Source organism: Oncorhynchus tshawytscha, unplaced genomic scaffold (genome assembly GCF_018296145.1).
Source record: "Oncorhynchus tshawytscha isolate Ot180627B unplaced genomic scaffold, Otsh_v2.0 Un_contig_37_pilon_pilon, whole genome shotgun sequence".
NCBI lineage: Eukaryota > Metazoa > Chordata > Actinopteri > Salmoniformes > Salmonidae > Oncorhynchus > Oncorhynchus tshawytscha.
In genome coordinates this window covers 776171-794920 of record NW_024609825.1, presented here as the reverse complement: position 1 = coordinate 794920, position 18750 = coordinate 776171, and the positions used below count along the sequence as shown (strand labels likewise).

Sequence of the window (18750 nt, the reverse complement as noted above, 5' to 3'; positions counted from 1 at the left end):
CTCCACTAGGTGGCTTAACTCAGAGCAGTACCAATTGAGGCATAAGGAGAAAAGATGTGGTTGACTTCAAGAGATTAACTGAAGACAGTAATATAATGTCAACAGATACTCTGAATGGGACAAACTACTCTTTTGAAAAAGCCCTCCATTATTGATCTGCTGCCTTTCATCTTAAGAGTATTAGGATTTAAATATAGAAATGGATGTATAAGGCAATATTGAGATTGACATAGGTCCTCAATTCACAAATTCTCAGGCTTTTTATTCATCATAGCTCTTTCCATTGGACTGGCTCGAGATGTGTAAAAGCTGGTTGCACACACAGCACCCTTCCTCCAGATGTGTAAAAGCTGGTTGCAACAGCACCCTTCCTCGAGATGTGTAAAAGCTTGTTGCACACACAGCACCCTTCCTCCAGATGTGTAAAAGCTGGTTGCACACACAGCACCCTTCCTCCAGATGTGTAAAAGCTTGTTGCACACAGAGCACCCTTCCTCCAGATGTGTAAAAGCTTGTTGCACACACAGCACCCTTCCTCCAGATGTGTAAAAGCTTGTTGCACACACAGCACCCTTCCTCCAGATGTGTAAAAGCTTGTTGCACACACAGCACCCTTCCTCCAGATGTGTAAAAGCTTGTTGCACACACAGCACCCTTCCTCCAGATGTGTAAGCTTGTTGCACACAGAGCACCTTTCCTCCAGATGTGTAAAAGCTGGTTGCACACACAGCACCCTTCCTCCAGATGTGTAAAAGCTTGTTGCACACACAGCACCCTTCCTCCAGATGTGTAAAAGCTGGTTGCACACACAGCACCCTTCCTCCAGATGTGTAAAAGCTGGTTGCACACACAGCACCCTTCCTCCAGATGTGTAAAAGCTGGTTGCACACACAGCACCCTTCCTCCAGGCTCTGTGATGAAGGGCCTTTAGCAGAATTGCTGTGTACAGGAGCAAAGCAACGTGTTTTGATCAACCGTAAAAGCATGGGTAAGCTACAGCATGGTTAATGAGGGCTGTTTGTCCTCACAAAGGAAACACTCTACCCTTTGAGAACATCATTAAGAAGTAAACACAAACCCATTTTATTTAAAAACAATCATTAAGCATGAATCATGTTTAACGACAACCATTTACCATTTATCAATGGGTTATATAAGTAATTAATCAATAATTTAAATTGATTTGAGTAAATTGAGTAAATTGATAATAAATTCACCTCCTTTGTCTAAATCTGGTGGAAAAACGACTGTTAATCAAAACGTAGGACAAAAACAAGCCTGGAGAGCTAGGGATCGAGGGATGGTTTGTAATCTGTGTTGTAAGGCCCTGTGATTCTCTCTACAGATTAGCCAATTTCATGCCGTCACTTTGTTGGGTGTATCAGACAGCAGATGGAGATGGGGTTGGCAGGAGTGTCCAGAGGGAAGTCGTTGTTAGTATTCTCAGCACAAACACCATTCACGCATTGCAATCTGATTAGAAATGACTTGTTATTGCTCTGACAGGCTGCATTTAAAGAGGGCTGGGCTGAGGGAATCCAACTAAATGGTTTCAGCTAGAGCTGAATGTTTCCAATTAAAAAAGCCTTTTGGAGAGAAGGAATAGGGAGGATGGGAGAGGAGAGAAATGAGAGAAATGAACAAGGTAAACAACCCTTGAGAAACAATTCCATGCACAAATCTCAAAAATCTATTTCGATTTGTGTGTGGCGTGTGTGTATGTATGGGAAGCTGTGCGTATGTGTGTGCAAACATGCATGCATAGGTGCATGAGTGTATAAGTTACCTCCTGAGGCAGCTCGAGTTTGGTGCGGTCACCCTCTCCGTTGGAGTGCAGGCCCATCAGGTAGGGCACTGGGGCATCCAGGAAGTGCAGCAGTGAGGCGGGCAGGATGGGCACATAGACATGCTGCCACTGGAAAGGGAACATTAAGGCTGTGATGCTCTCGGCCACAGTCATCAGCCTCTGGTAATCTGTCACACAAACAACAGAGGAGAGAGTCACAAACTGACTGGTTTTATATGGTCACAAAGGCTAAATGTTTTGACACCTACAGTATGCAATGTATTGTAATGTACAGGGTTAAACAGTCCACTCCAAATCAAGTGTTTGGCATCCATGTAAACTTCCATCCAGTCCTGTTTATCTACATTCCTTCTCTATCAGTCACCACAAGTCTATATTCAGTAGCAGCTCTGTCTTTGCTGTTCTACTGCCAAAATAACTACTAGTTCTACATTTGGCCTTCTGTTCTCCCCCATTCTCCCCCCAGAAAGGGCCCTCGCCCCTCTCGCCAGGACAGGCCCTCTCCCCTCTCCCCAGAACAGGCTCTCTCCCTTCAGAACAGGCCCTCTCCACTCTCCCTCCAAAACAGGCCCTCTCCCCTCTCCTCTTTCCCCCAAGAACAGGCCCCCTTCTCTCTCTCCCCAGAACAGGCCCTCTCCCCTCTCCTCTCTCCCCCAGAACAGGCCCTCTCCCCTCTGCCCAAAACAGACCCTCTCCCCCCAGAACAGGCACTCTCCCAGGCCGGGTCTCCCCCTCGTTGGGCCACCTCTCCCAGGACCTGGGCCAGGGACTCAGAGACAGGAATACTAATCTAGCCTGTCTGCTAGTGCTCTGACCTTGCCTGGTGAACAACAGGCCTTTTCAGAGCATGATACCACCTTCCTGAGAAAAACCACAAACAGACAGACACACACACACACGCATGCATGCAAATGCAAGGACGTGTGCACAAACAAACACATGAAAGTACACACACACACAAACACACAAATGCATGCACACACACACACAAACGACACCACAGTATCATACACACACAGGCCTTGCCAACAGCTAATCTGGTCTAAGAGAAAACACACTCTTTAATTGGGTCATTCATCAGATATTCTACTGGGGGAAATCTAATGAGCTTCAGTGTTGGCGTAGTCCTCCACTTGTCCACCCCTCTGTTGCGCTGCTTCCCACAAGGCCTTTCCAAGACGAATAAGGTCATTGGAGCCTATTTGAGTGCTTTGCTAACAGAATGAGAGCTCTATATACAGACTACTAACATGCAGGCCAGGTAGGGGAAAAGGCAAGCTTCCATTGATCTACTTGAAGAGATGGGAAAAACAGCAGCAGATGCTCGTTTCGAGGAGGATTCATGTACTGTATGTGGGAAAGACACAGGCCAGGCCAGGGCCTATGTATCTGAGTTATGAATTATGCCTCTATTTTTAGAACAGACCCTCTCCAGTCAGCTAATTTTTAGTATGGGGCATCACTTGCCTCAGCCTATGCAGCTTTAACTAACGACACCCTGTCCCTGCTCAGTGGAAAGCTCACAGGTTCACACTCTAGAAAACACTCCTCAGCACACATTCTGCAATGAGCCTTCTGGAGAAAAAAAGGGATGATGTCATCTCCAACCAATCATCTTTATCCTGCATCACTGACTGCGTCCTCCTCCTTATCCTCCTGCAAGGGTTGCCTAGCAACACCACAGCATTGCTCCTCTAGCCCCTGGCGTTTTATAAACAATTTGCCTTTTCCCTGTCTCCGTAATGGATCCTATCAACACGCCAGCTCCCCAATCCTGAAACAATCTTCCTGCTGCACTCCACTGACTCTGATCAAAGTCAATCCCAGTGTGCTTCCATGGAGGAGGAATACGCCATTCTGTATAAAAAGCTAATTTGCTTTTCAAAACCTCCAACATTGGTCCCTGAACAAAACAATTCCTGATTGGAGCTGATTTATTATGTATAATGCTGTTTCTTTTCACACATAGTGGAAGACCTGTTTCTATCAATTCTGTAGATCACATTTTTCTATGTGCCAAATGACATGTGTCATATCTAAATATCTCTCATTCCTCCCAAAAACGTCCTCTTGAATGTGTCCCTATTCACTGTCGATCTCTCGCAGTGTGGGCATGGGGTTGAACATGAGCAGGGGGAAACAAAGAGGGCCTGATCACAGCACACACACTGCTGCTGCAAAACAGCTTGTTTACCCCAGCAACTCACACCAGCACACACACAAGCTAGGCCTGAGCTGAGAGCCCATGAGGAGAAACTAACATTTACACAAGCTGGGAAGAACACAAAGGTCCAATACAGCCGTTTTTATCTCAATATCAAATAACTTCTGAGTAACAATGAAGTACCTTACTGTAATTGTTTTCAATTAAAATGGTCAACAATATATATACAAAAATAGCTTCTTAGCAAAGGGTAATGTCTCAAGCAAGTATTTTGCTAGGACCAGTATCATTTTCACTATATCACAGTATTATTACAATGTCATAGTGTGAAAATATATATAAAACACTGGACAATTGAGTTTTTGACTGCACTAGGCCTTTAATGGAATCGCAGGATAGTTTATTTAATCTGCCTGGATAATAGTTCCAATGAACATACCGAAGATCCTAACCACAACTGTTATTTCTGATTTCTGTTGAAATAACAAATCCCAATCCTTTCTAAAAGCAATGAGGACAATAGACAGAAAACCACAGAAAGTTCAGCAGATCAGAGAGAAAGATCCTAAGTAAGGACTTACGCTGTGAGTAGAGCAGGATCTGGATCTCCAACAGGGCACAGGTAAACAGCTGGAGGACGTTCTCCACCCCCAGCAGCTCAAACACCTGGCTGATAGGGAAGTCAAAGAGAGGCAGCTCTGCCGTGCTGGGCCTCTGGCACACCACTGGCCCATACACCCCCGAGAACTTCAGGGAGCGCCCGGCGGGAGGCAGGGGCACCTCGTACAGGATGTTGTAGACGTAGCTCTCCAAGGGGAGGGGTGGGGGCTGGGGGGAGGAGACGGCCTGGTGGAGCTGCTGGAGCACCTTCCTGCAGGCCTGGGGGAAGGCCATGGGCGCGATGAGGCAGATGCACTTGGACACGTAGAGCGTGTCGCGGCTGATGTCGTAGGAGTTGAAGCGCTGTAGCCGGGAGATAGAGGGCGTGGGGAGGAGCATGTGTTGGGGGTGGGGGTTGAGAGGGTGGGGATGGAGGTGGCGCTGGTCCTCAGGGCACCGCGGGGTGGTGGGGGTGTGCAGGATGTCGTATTGTTCGGCATTGTGCATGTGGTACAGGGTCTGCATGGCGCTGCAGATCTGCTTGCTGGTCACCTCCTCATAGAAAGTGAGGGCAAAGCCGTACGTCCGCGAGCCGTCCTCCCGCGTGATGATGAAGGAGTGGAACTGAGGCTCACGTGTGTCCGCCTGCGTGCGGAAGGCCAGACCCTTTGGCATACACAGCTGAGAGAGCAGGTAATAGATCAGGTTAGTTGGTCAGCTAAACAATACAGGTTCTAACCCATAATGATATACAGATGTAAACCCTGGAAACAGAAATGGGTGTAGCTTCAAATAAAATACACTTTGTGTTAGTTACACATTCCGCAGTTCCCTTACCATGCCAACGGCATCCTGGTCAAAGGGACTCCACTCCACATTCTCTGGGTAGTGCGCTAGAACTTTGGATTTAAAGGTTCTCCGCAGTGGACTCTGCTCAAAATTCTCACCTGAAAGAGAGGGAGAAATAGAGAGACAGAGAAAAAGACAGAAGAAAAAAGAGAGAGCAAAAAATTCAGGACTCAGGGCCCAAAGTGCAACAGAAGCGCAAAAGGATGCAGAGGCCCAATCAGAAGCAGACTTGAGGCACAAGACAACCCTCCTCACAGGAAATAGGAAGTGAGCACAGTGGTCTGGAGAGAAAGGCTGTATTGCATCATGTAAAGCTGTCAACAGCATCCTGTACTGGGTCAGTGAAGGAAAGTAACCGCTGCCAAAGAGGTCAAATAGTCAGATAATAATAATGGTTTTGTTTGTATAAATCTATTCAGAAAAAGACAATAATTGTTGCTTGTAAGAAAACAAACTTTGACACATAGGATTACCAGTAAAGTGACAGCTTTTATGGCAATACAGGCAAAGCAACCCACAAAACAATCAATCAATTAAACAAACCAACACAAATTAAATTGATTCAGATCCACAATGAAAGCAGAAGTGATGCACACACCAAGACATGATTGATAAGTCATTCAGAGTGGAAGGGGAGAGATAACATTGGCCAAGCAACACCAGCTCTTGTACATGTAGGTAGAACTGGGTGTGTGAGAGGTAGAGACACAGTGCTTGTCAAACAGATTGGCTTGTTGTTCAGTAGCTAGCTTCCAAAAGAGGAGGTAAAGGTAGAGGAGGAGGAGGAGGGGGATGAGGAGAGAGGAGGAGGAGGACAGAGGGAGGACCGGGAAGGGTGGAAAGAGGGAGGAAGGACATATGGAAAAGTGCTTGCAGAGTTCCCCTCACCTGTACAGAACTGAGTTCTCAGAAACATTACAAATCAACAAAAGGAGAGTGCTGTGAAACAAGGGCGTGTCAGGTTAAAGGAGCAAGCGGAGGTGAGGTCATTCTGAGGAGGGGGGCTGGTGGGGGTTACCTTCATCTGCACTCGCCAATCCTCTGGCCCCATCTCTGAATTTAGTAGCCTCTATATACTGGCATAAAGCTACACAACAGATAAAACAACAGTAATTAATCACATGGCTACCTCTGAGTACCGCATCATTTCTCAATATGTGCACACACAGCAGGAGTTACTCAGGACAGAAGGGTTCTGACAGTGTTCTCCTATAGGTGAGAGAAGCACTGAGGGAACAACACATCCTCTTCATGTGTGTATGGAGGAACAGAGATTTCTGTTAGGTTCAGGTTTCTGTCAAGTTTCTGTCTAAACCAGCTGGGTGTGTTGTCAGAGAATGATGTGTGTTGCTGTAGCAATGCAGTGCTCTCCTCTCCAAAACCCATGATTAATCCCTGTTGTCAGTGCTATGCTGTGGATTATGATATTACAGTGAACACACTTGAAGAGCTGTATCTGTGTGTTATAATACATGAGGGAATATGATCAGGCCTGTGCTGGTTCTGAGGGAAGCAACACAGTGTAACTTACAAAGAATGAGATCATTTAAAAACACCTGAGAGGATTGTGGACGATCCAAAAAAACACACATTAACTGTAGTGTTTCAGAACAAGTGGAATGTGGCAGACACAGGGCTATAAAAAAGAAACTAGGGTACTGAACAAAGAAAGTATTTGTTAAACAATAAGTTATCCTGAAAGTATTAAAAAATATGTGCTTGGCTGTAAGTCAAATTTATGAATGACACACATTCTTCCCTGTATGGTCATAACAGTGCATTGTCCCATGGAGTCTTGTCTTGAAAAAGGCCTGGCAGCCCAGACATCCGTCTCCATTCTATACTGTTGCCTTTGTCTTTCTCTAGTCAAAGCTATGAACAAACATGTTCTTAATTGCCTGAGGTAGAAGTCGGTAGATCATGTGTATCCTAAGACAGTCCATGGGAGATCATAATAAGTCTCTCTAGACTAGAGGTCGACTGATTAATCGGAATGGCCGATTAATTAGGGCCGATTTCAAGTTTTCATAACAATCGGAAATCGGTATTTTTGGGCGTTGATTTTTAAAATATTTTTTATATACCTTTATTTAACTAGGCAAGTCAGTTAAGAACACATTCTTATTTTCAATGACGGCCTAGGAACGGTGGGTTAACTGCTTTGTTCAGGGGCAGAATGACAGATTTTCACCTTGTCAGCTCGGGGGATCGGGGGATCCAATCTTGCAACCTTACAGTTAACTAGTCCAACCTTCTAACCACCTGCCTCTCATTGCACTCCACAAGGAGCCTGCCTGTTACGCGAATGCAGTAGAAGTCAAGGTAAGTTGCTAACTAGCATTAAACGTATCTTATAAAAAACAATCAATCAGTCATAACCACTAGTTATGGTTAGTTAGTTACTACACATGGTTGATGATATTACTAGTTTATCTAGCGTGTCCTGCGTTGCATATAATCAATGCAACGCTGGGGGATGATTTAACAAAAGCACATTTGCGAGCACAATCGTTGGACGACTGTACCTAACCATAAACACCAATGCCTTTCTTAAAATCAATACACAGAAGTATATATTTTTAAACGTGCATATTTAGCTAAAAGAAATCCAGGTTAGCAGGCAATATTAACCAGGTGAAATTGTGTCATTTCTCTTGCGTTCATTGCACACAGAGTCAGGGTATATGCAACAGTTTGGGCAGCCTGGCTCATTGCAAACTAAGTTGCCAGAATTTTACGTAATTATGACATACATTGAAGGTTGTGCAATGTAACAAGAATATTTAGATTTGGGGATGCCACCCGTTAGATAAAATACCAAACGGTTCCGTATTTCACTGAAATGATAAACGTTTTGTTTTCTAAATGATAGTTTCAGGATTCGATCATATTAATGACCAAAGGCTCGTATTTCTGTGTGTTATTATGTTATAATTAAGTCTGATTTGATAGAGCAGTCTGACTGAGCAGCAGCAGGCCCGTAATCATTCATTCAAACAGCACTTTCATGCGTTTTGCCAACAGCTCTTCCCAAGCACAGCGCTGTTTATGACTTCAAGCCTATCAGCCTAATGGCTGGTGTAACCAATGTGAAATGGCTAGCTAGTTAGCTGGGTGTGCGCTAATACTGTTTCAAACGTCACTCGCTTTTAGATTTGGAGTAGTTATTCCCCTTGCGCTGCAAGGGCCGCGGCTTTTGTGGAGCGATGGGTAACGATGCTTCGAGTGTGGCTGTTGTCGATGTGTTCCTGGTTCGAGCACAGGTAGGGGCGAGGAGGGGGACGGAAGCTATACTGTTACACTGGCAATACTATAGTGCCTATAAGAACATCCAATAGTCAAAGGTATATGAAATGCAAATGGTATAGAGAGAAATAGTCCTATAAATACTATATTAACTACAACCTAAAACCTCTTACCTTGGAATATTGAAGTCTCATGTTAAAAGGAACCACCAACTTTCATATGTTCTCATGTTTTGAGCAAGGAACTTAAACGTTAGCTTTTTTACATGGCACATATTTTACATGGCACACATTTTTACATGGCACATATTACTTTGTTCTCCAACACTTTGTTTTTTAATTATTTAAACCAAATTGAATATGTTTCATTATTTATTTGAGGCTAAATTGATTTTATTGATGTTTTATATTAAGTTAAAATAAGTGTTAATTCAGTATTGTTGTAATTGTCATTATTACAAATAAATACATTTTTAAAAATCGGCCGATTAATCGGTATCGGCTTTTTTGGTCATCCAATAATTGGTATCGCCGTTGAAAAATCATAATCGGTCGACCTCTATTAGAGATTACACTTCCTCTTCTAATTGTAATGTGGGGAGTTCAAAATAATGAAAAACAATCTACCAAATCTATTAATTTTAAAATGTTGATTACCTTTTGCAACAGTTAACAAGTTGTCCCAGATGAATGATGCAGTGCCCCCCCTTGGGCCAATAGAGATATCGCGTCTCACTAACACTTCAGTTCACTAACACTTTAGCTCCCACCTTTGACCAATCAATGTAATTTTGTAAATGCCGGATCTCTATGGCAAGACGCATCATTCACCCAAGTTTAGTTAAAATCGTCCCAGTGCTGTCTGAGATATTGTGTGACTAACGTACAAATGGACAGACACAGATCCACAGTCCCCTCCCCAATTTCATTGTGGGGGACAATTGTCATTCACTTGACGATAAGGCAATACATGATTTAACTTTTTTTTTTTGCAAACATATGATGGGGGTCCTTGGGGCGCTGGTTTGCCTGGGATGGGGTACCTGGGCAAGAAAATCGTGGCTGTAGAATTAACTGCTTAATCTACTGTTTACTTTCACGTCCATAGCCTAGAATCCTGGGCTGGAAATTAGGCCAGAATTGTGAACAATTAGACTAGCCAAACAATGGAGTGGTATGTCAACAATACTTGGCACAATCAGACAGGAGACAATCAGAGAGCACAAAGAAGACGGCATTCATCATGCTATCTATCCAGTCATGAAAACCTGGCTACTGTACAACTATAAGTCCATTCATATGTTAATGTTGAATTTGCATATACCCTATCCACTCCCCTCCCACATGTCCCATTGTGTGCCACCCATGACCGAGAAACGTACATGCCAAATAGAGTCCATATCATTATTTCCTAACAAATCATGGAAAATTTGCCCTTTTAGTATTTGTCCCGTAGGTTTCCTCAGTGAAGAAGCCCCCAAAACTACATTAAAGAAAAAACATTGAAAATATTATGGGGAAGTTAGTATACTGCATGTAATATAATGTGCCACAAAACACTACGCCTATACATCACAGTATAAGTTCATGTTAAGGCTGGTTTTCCTTGTTATGTAGTTACCTCTGGATACTGTACAAGGCAGGGCACCTAATAGCCAAGAAAAAAGTGATCAATTGACACTCTTGTTTAACAAGCATTTGTGGGTGTTAAAAAGACACTGTCATGGGCCACTGAATTGATTATTTCTCTGCCATGAGGCCTAGTACACATGCCTACGCACACACAGTACTGGGCTCATCCATGGACTTCCCAAAGTTACAAGTACTAGGCCACTGTCCTCGCTTGCAACACTCACTACCGAGTTGCAAACTGACTCTGCAAGCAACACCATTACAATAATTGTTTGTCAGGAGCTTCATGAAATGGGTTTCCATGGCAGAGCAGCTACACACAAGCCTAAGATCACCATACGCAATACAAACTGTCGGCTGGAGTGGTGTAAAGCTTGCCGCCATTGGACTCTCCGCTCTCTCTCTCTAGTCCTGCGTGCCAAGGACTGCCTCCAGAACAGACCCCCTCCTGTGCTCAACCTACATACCATTCCTAGTGCCATCACGGCCAACTGAGCTGAGGTTGGAATGACTCAGGAGAGCAGAGATGCCTCGCGCCTCTCAGTTATCAGAATGCTTAGCTCGTCATCATCACAGCAGAACATTCATGCGGACATCGCTAACATATCAAAAACCGATCGCAACAAAGACACCATGACCTTCCCACTGAGTGAGCCTAGCCAAAAATGCAGCAAAGCTATGGGCCATTTGGCTCATTCACACAGAGGAGAGACAGCTTATTTTTATGTTATTCACAGCCTTCAGAGCAAGGCCTCCCTCTGAAATACCCATGAGTGTTTTTCTACTCCATTAACTGGGCCTGTTGGGATTCCACACACAAATGCCCAATGCCGCGCCACAGCAGAATTCATTATTTAAACACGGTCGTGAGAACAAAAAAGCTGCACACTGCTGAGAGAGTGCATAAACAAGAAACAGAGGAAGAAGACAGACACTACTGCATTCTAAGTACTATATCTATATCCCCCAGTACCATGGGCATGCGCATTCCCATCTTTCATCAGGAGAGGAGATGATGGAGAGAGAAGGTGCTTGATTTAACTTGCTGCGACCGCCAGATGGATGGGGTTTGAATGTTAGCAGCGATTCCATTGGTACTTAGCGCAAACTCCACCCACCTGGCGTGCCGTTGAACTCAATCAAGTGCCCAACACGACACCATGTTCTTGAGTATGAGGCGCCTTCAGAGCAAACCCACCTCTCAGGACAATGGATTATCCTATGGGGTATTACTACACCACATCAGACGTCACACTGACATAAAGATGAGGGAGGCCAGCATCCTCGTCTTACAGCGCAATCTGGCCACATAACAGAGCAGAGATGAATGGGATAGGGGTAGAGGATCTAGGGGTTTAATCACTTCCTTGAATGAGAAATAAGAAAGGGCATACTTCTAACATATGGAGCAGAGCTTAGTAAATCAGCCCTGTTGATTAACAGCCACCAGTAACTCTTTAGGCCAAGGGGACAAGACGGGTAATGAGTAACTGCTCCATCTATCCAAGACACTTGTATGGATGGGGATTTCAAATCCTCTATATTATACCAGTCACTGGCCATGAATAACTGAGTGGACTGAGATGGATGGGTTCACTCCATGTTGACTCCAGCAGCATAACGTCAGGCGATTAGTAAGACAGACAGGGAGCAGGCGGCAGAGAAGCTTTCCTGTGAGAATGGGATGCGTAGCTAAACACCTGGAGACACACAGCTGTGGGCAGGAGTCCCCTTTGTGAGAGCAGAAAACCATTTGTTTACAAATATCTGAGACAATCGTGGGGAAAACCAGTAGTCCTCTTTTCATACAGCACATCTGACTGCTGTCTCAATGTACTGTATCAGTGGAGGAATCTCATACAGAATAATGCAAATTGTTGTTCTGATATCTTTTAAAATGCCTAGGGGGCTTCCTATATCAGGACACCTACTGGACAAACACTAAGAGGTCATCATTTTGACTGTGACCTTTAAGAGAAAGCACAAAGCTTCATGCCCTCTACCCCTTATTCTTCCATTGTCAGTTAATCAGAACAGGATCCTTGCATTTCTTTGAGGACCATTCATTACAGTCTGCTACTTCACTTCAAAAGTACCAGGTAAGTATGTACCTTACTGGCACTACTTTATTATAGCACTAAGGGTGGTATGCCTATGCTGCACATAGTAAATAGACTACCATGACCCATGTTCCTATGTTGGCTGTCTATATAAAAGTTATCAAAATGTCCTCTCGTTCACATTCAAGGATATCATACCCATTTTTCCTTTGAATGTATTTCATGGAATTCACTGTACACTATTCAGAAATGTAATAATAAATGCAGCCATTTCACACCCACAATGCAACACATCTGGAAAAGGGGACAGCTCTCATAAATCTGTGTAAGGGGGGATATGTTTAATACAGTGGACCACAGAGTTCCAGGAGTATGTAGTATGAATGCTGGACACAGGATAAATGAACAAGTATTCTTTCACAGTGTAAATTGGTGATACCTGTATCAGGAAACTTACTGGACAAATAATAAAATAGCTAATTCTCCAAACCTCAATATGGCATCAGGGTGGCATGCCTACATAACTCAAAGGCACATGGGTCATGGTTGTCCATGTTACATGGTGGGGGCGTGTCATATGCAAATTAGGTTAAAATGACCCCAACGATACACACAACTAGGGGAGGGAGACTACGCGAGACTAGCGCTCGCTCACACAACGCCATGGTCTGCAATTGTGAGGCCGGTTGGACATACTGCCAAATTCTCTAAAACAATTTTGGAAGGGGGTTATGGTAGAGAAATTAACATTAAATTATCTGGCAACAGCTCTGATGGACGTTCCTGCAGTCAGCATGCCAATTCCCCCCTACCTCAAAACTTGAGATGTCTGTGGCATTGTGTTGTGTGACAAAACTGCACATTATAGAACGGCCTTTTATTGTCCCCAGCACAAGGTGCACCTTTGTAAATGATCATGCTGTTTAATCAGCTTCTTGATATTCCACACTTCTCAGGTGGATGGATTATCTAGGCAAAGGAGAAACGCTCAGTGCACAACATTTGAGAGAAATTTCTGGGATCTTTTATTTCAGCTCATGAAACATGGGACCAACACTTTACATGTTGTGTTTATATTTTTGTTTAGTGTAAGAACAGATTCATGTAGCATTCAGATAAAGTTAGTGGCAACGTGAAAGAATCCTCTGCCCCTAAACACTATCTTGTGTCTTGCTAGGCTTTTTCGTAACATTATCTGGGGGTGAACAGAAAAGACTGTCAATCTCGCCTGGCTTTTCCAGTCTGGCTGCTGGTAGTGCTTTCAGGGTTTGTAGCTTCCACAGAGAGATGTACTGTATGGACACTGTAACCAGGGGTGACATGTACAGAATGACCTTCTAGGTCTAGTCGTAAAGGAGACATGGGTAATGTACTCTTTTTCACTGAACCAACTCACACAGTCTGTAAAAACCTTGCTTAATGGCAAAGGTAGGAAATTCCAAATGCCAAAGGATGAGTAGGACTGAAAGCATGTTTTCTCTAACTTTATGAAAAGACTGAACTCTCTCCAGTATAGTATATTGTGAAAGTAGAGCCCCAGTGGAAGCCAATCATTGCTTTTCCTTGTTTCCTTGTGGCTCAACATGGCCTGGCCACAGCTTACCTCTGGCTGTGACCAACATTGACAATGAATTGTCTCCATTTCCTTTCAACAGAAGCGGCATGAGCCTTTCTTCATGGCAGACTGCCTCCTCAGCAGCAGAGCTGAGATCAAATGGACAGGCAGGCTGAGAGGTAATGAGGGAGTCAGTCTGCATCATCGCTTTCATAAAAACGCTATCTGCTCCTCTGCCGTGCAGCCGTCTTAACCCCCTTTATAAGAAAGAGTGGAGCAGAGGAGATAGAGAGAGCCTCAGGGTGCTGAGAGGGCAGAGTTAGCTTATTATACAAGCTTTTCTCCAGTCATGAACTCTGCCTGGGATTTAAAGGCAGGTTTCCTTATGTGAAGCATTTATTTCAGTTCTGTATGACTTGAGCTTTGACATCCAGAGTCAGGAACTGCAGAGAGGTCTCAAGGCATGTGTGGACCATGCACACCCCATAGTGAATGTATATATATACTGTATAATTAACAAAAATATAAACCCAACATTCAACAATTTCTAAGACTTTACTGAGTTACAGTTCATATGAGAAAATCAGTCAATTGAAATAAATTCATTAGGCCCCAATCTATGGATTTCACATGACTGGGAATACAGATATGCATCTGTTGGTCATAGATAACTTTTTTTTAAAAACAGGCCTCACAATGGGCCTAAGGATTCCGCCACGGTATTTTTGTGCATTCAAATTGCCATCAATAAAAAATGCTTGTTGTCCGTAGATTATGCCTGCCCATACCATAAACCCACCACCACCATGGGACAGTCTGTTCACAACATTGACATCAGCAAACCGCTCGCCCACACAACGCCATACACATGGTCTGTGATTGTGAAGCCGGTTGGATGTACTGCCAAATTTTCTAAAATTATGTTGGAGGTGGCTTATGGTAGAGACATTAACATTCAATTCTCTGGCAACAGCTCTGGTGGACATTCCTGCAGTCAGCATGCCAATTGCAAGCTCCTTCAAAAATGTAGACATTTGTAGCATTGTGTTGTGTGACAGAACTGCACATTTTAGAGTGGCCATTTATTGTCCCCAGCACAAGGTGCACCTGTGTAATGATCATGCTGTTGATATCAACTTCTTGATATGCCACACCTGTCAGGTGGATGGATTATCTTGGCAAATGAGAAATGCTTACTATCAGGGATGTAAACAAATTTCTGGGATCTTTTATTTCAGCTCATGAAATATGGGACCAACACATTACATGTTGCATTAATATTTTTGTTCAGTGTAGAAATCTGCCTTTTCTAATCTCAGAATATAGAGAAGTATTATGTGTATTGCTCAATAAAAAAATGGCTTGGCTTCTTTTCAGTATCAACTTCTCGAGTCGAAAAGTGATTTTGAAATACAAAAAAGTACAAAAAGGAGAGATCCAGCAGGGCCATCCGAAGTGTCTAAAAATCAACAAGTACCAGAGGGCTAGATTTTTCAAGGGCACACACACTTGATTCCCCTATTCAATTATACTTCCATGTGTATAACACTTCAACAGTCATTATTATATTATATTATTATAAACACTATTATAAACACTTAAACACTATTTAGTTAGACACTGTAAGATGCCCGAGGAAACTTCCTTAGGACTTGAGCTCCTTTAACACACATATGAATTATTAACAGGCAGTGAATATGAGTGCAGATCCACAATGAGCGTGTGTGGGGGGCTTTATAGTGACGTCATTCATTGAGGGATTAAAGAGAGGGGGTGTCTGGGAAACTCAAGGGATGTTAGTGTTTGAATAGTGTGGGGGGCGCTCAGAGTGAGTGTGTGTATGTGTGTGTGCGCGCACGTGTGTGTGTGTGTGTGTGGGTGGGTTGCGTCAGCTGCCTGTCCCCAACAGGACCAAGTTGTGAGCTAGCCAATCACGTCGGCCTGGCAGGAGGGCCCCAAATACATACGCTAATCTGGTCTCACCCTGCACCCTAACACTGTCGCATAAATGAGAGTTTTGTCATCAAGTTTGCCACGTTTTGGCTGCTGCAGCCAGTGATATAACTGCCCCCTGATGGAAAAGTCAGTGTCAGAAAAAATGACAGCATGTGCATGGCATACTGAGGGGGAGCGATATTAGCTGGTTAGTTATATAGATTTTTCTAAAATGGCATACAATTATGTGACCTCTGTCCATGTTGCTTTGGAACGGATCACATTTAATAATTACCAGTCTGTCATATTGGATATGAAGAGTACTTACTGGAGATCACACAGCTTTGGACCATAATAACTTCAGCATATTGAAACGAAAAGAAGAGGACAAAAGGAGTTCTATGAAAAATGTAAAAAGAACAGCTTTTTCAATTTCTACATTGGAAAGCATTTTTTATACCTCCCCCAGAAACACTCAAATCATTCTCCTCTAACATGGATGTCCTCAGGCAAGTCACAACGTCTGCTCATTATGGGGGCTTGAACACTTATAAGAGAACCTAGTCAGTACAGTGATACAGTGTTGGGATCCAACTGTTACAGAACATTGCTAGGCCTATATCTCCAGGCGGACTCCTGTTCCGGTTCTTAAGACAAATAACCCTCTAAAGGACACATCTGTTTTAAGTCCTGGTGGTGTAACCCAATAAGGGGCAGTTTCTTGGAGAAAGATGACGGAGGCTTCCTGTGAAGATATATGGGCTCTGTGAACCAATACAAACATACTGTACAGTGTAGCCTCTATACACGTTACAGAAAACTGCCTGAGAAGGACAGGGTGAGTGGCAGCTGTCAGTTAGGCACAGCTGTTCAATTCACCACTAAAACCTCCTCCTATCATTGGTGGTGATCAGAGAAAGGGCTATCTGGAAAGCCCCATCCATCCTGACTGCCTGACTTCACCGTTTGAGTCAGAACACAAGCCATGGAAAGACCAGTGTGACTCAAACCACACAGTAAAACTGACAAATCAGCTTCTGTTCACAGGCGACCTGAATTGTGGGGTTTCTTATGATTTCACAAGGCTTCTGCTCACCTGAAGTGAAACTGCCAGATCAGCGTATGGGCAAGCCCCTCTTTCTCCAACAAACATCCCAGCAGATTTTGAGGGGTGATAAGAGCATGCGTCATAGACCAGACTACCTTAATTGCGTTTCTTAAGGTGTCAGCACGCTTCAGTTAGGCTACGTGCCTAGCCGAACTCGACTAGCCGAACTGAACGAGTGTGCTCGCATACTCCCGTAAAAAACCCTCATTTGAAAAACAAGAAAAAAGCGTCAATAGTTTGTCCATCCAAAATAACTCAAGAAATCTGTCATTAATTTTGAAGTTTTTACCGAGGAGATGTTAGCCGCATAATTTTACGTTCAACTAAGATGTTTGGTGCAGTACTTCTCCATTAAACATTTGCATGAAAACAAGTGGTCTCTCATTGAATGACAACAAAGACTTTATTGAAGAATCCCTACTGTTGACCAATCACCGACGAAGGGGCGTAAGACTTTGGCTACCGACTTCGGCTTACATCAAGAAAAAAATGTGTATGCCCGAACAGCTGAAAAAAAACCTTACCGGTGTCAGAAACGAACAAAAACGTCAGAAAATGTTGTCATGATATATGCACAAACTCTTCCGAGCTGTTTCGGCTGGAAAGTGTGCGGACGCCTTTAGTCGACACACTCACCACAGCACAGACTGATTGCAGACTCTAGAGACTGCAGCTCGCTCAGTCCACTAATCACATGACACCCATTAATCTCGTCTGATTGGTCAGAGAGAGCAGTTTGTGCTGGGCTGTCTGTTTGCTGTGTGCACGTGACTCCTCCAGTCTGCCAGGGAGAAGAAGAGCTCTCCCACTCACCGCTGCTACTGTATATGAAGCAGCTCTGCTAGCTCTGCTAGCGCTAACTGGGTCTCAGCAGCCTGAGAATGATAGAGGCAGCAGGAAGTTCATACCGAGAACACATAACCTGCACACGGCAGGAACCGTACTGCTTGCAGTATCTCCACATAGTATAGTTGTGGTGGAGGGCGTTATCAAGAGATACCAAAACAGCTGCATGAGAAAGCATTCATGTAACCATCCAAAGGCCTTGTTTCTCTAAGAGGATACATACTCCATGGATCTCTACTGTAGAGAGAGGGAGAGGTGCTTTTCCAATGAAACGTTTGTTTCCATCAGGAATGTGACACAAAGGCCTTGTTTCTCTAAGAGGATACATACTCCATGGATCTCTACTGTAGAGAGAGGGAGAGGTGCTTTTCCAATGAAACGTATGTTTCCATCAGGAATATGTGACACAAAGGCCTTGTTTCTCTAAGAGGATACATACTCCATGGATCTCTACTGTAGAGAGAGGGAGAGGTGCTTTTCCAATGAAATGTATGTTTCCATCAGGAATATGTGACACAAAGGCCTTGTTTCTCTAAGAGGATACATACTCCATGGATCTCTACTGTAGAGAGAGGGAGAGGTGCTTTTCCAATGAAACTTATGCGTTTCCATCAGGAATGTGACACAAAAGACTTGTTGCAAGCAGAACCAACAACCTCTGCATCATCACGACAGTTGCTTTGTGAGAAGGTGTTAAAGTCCCCAGTAGCCATTGTTATATAAATTATACTGAAAAGTATCCTGTGCTTGGCCCCAAGTCAGAGCAGGTCTGCAAGAGCCATTTCCAGTGAGACCCGGGTGCCGGCTCGCATAGATGGAAACAGAAAAGTCTGAGGCTTTTTGGTAAAAAAGTGACGTAAATCTTCAGTGGAAATGTGCCAATGGTATATTTGTTTGCAGACCATGACAGTGGACTAGTAGGGAGAGGAGACGGGAAGTAGAGGTCAGG

General features: G+C 43.8%; 1 protein-coding gene and 1 non-coding gene across 4 annotated transcripts in view; one reads left to right on the top strand and one right to left on the bottom strand.

Annotated features, from left to right (window-relative positions):
* The window catches only part of LOC112264229 (DENN domain-containing protein 5A-like), a 47304-nt gene that overhangs the window by 24957 nt on the left and 3597 nt on the right, over positions 1–18750 (bottom strand). For 2 of the 3 annotated variants that reach the window (XR_006083044.1, XM_042319084.1), the window contains exons 2-5: positions 6439–6507; positions 5409–5518; positions 4553–5252; positions 1787–1974 (exon numbers count right to left, since the gene is read on the bottom strand). Coding sequence is in view for 2 of the 3 variants with exons in the window: in XM_042319084.1 (XP_042175018.1) it covers positions 1787–1974; positions 4553–5252; positions 5409–5518; positions 6439–6507 (1067 nt within the window). In the remaining variant the exon portion in view is untranslated. The remainder of the gene's footprint in view (positions 1–1786; positions 1975–4552; positions 5253–5408; positions 5519–6438; positions 6508–18750) is intronic. The other variant, XM_042319085.1, reaches the window with a different exon arrangement.
* LOC112264263 lies at positions 10090–10144 on the top strand. The gene has a single exon (XR_002955607.1). It is a non-coding gene; the product is annotated as a U7 small nuclear RNA (small nuclear RNA).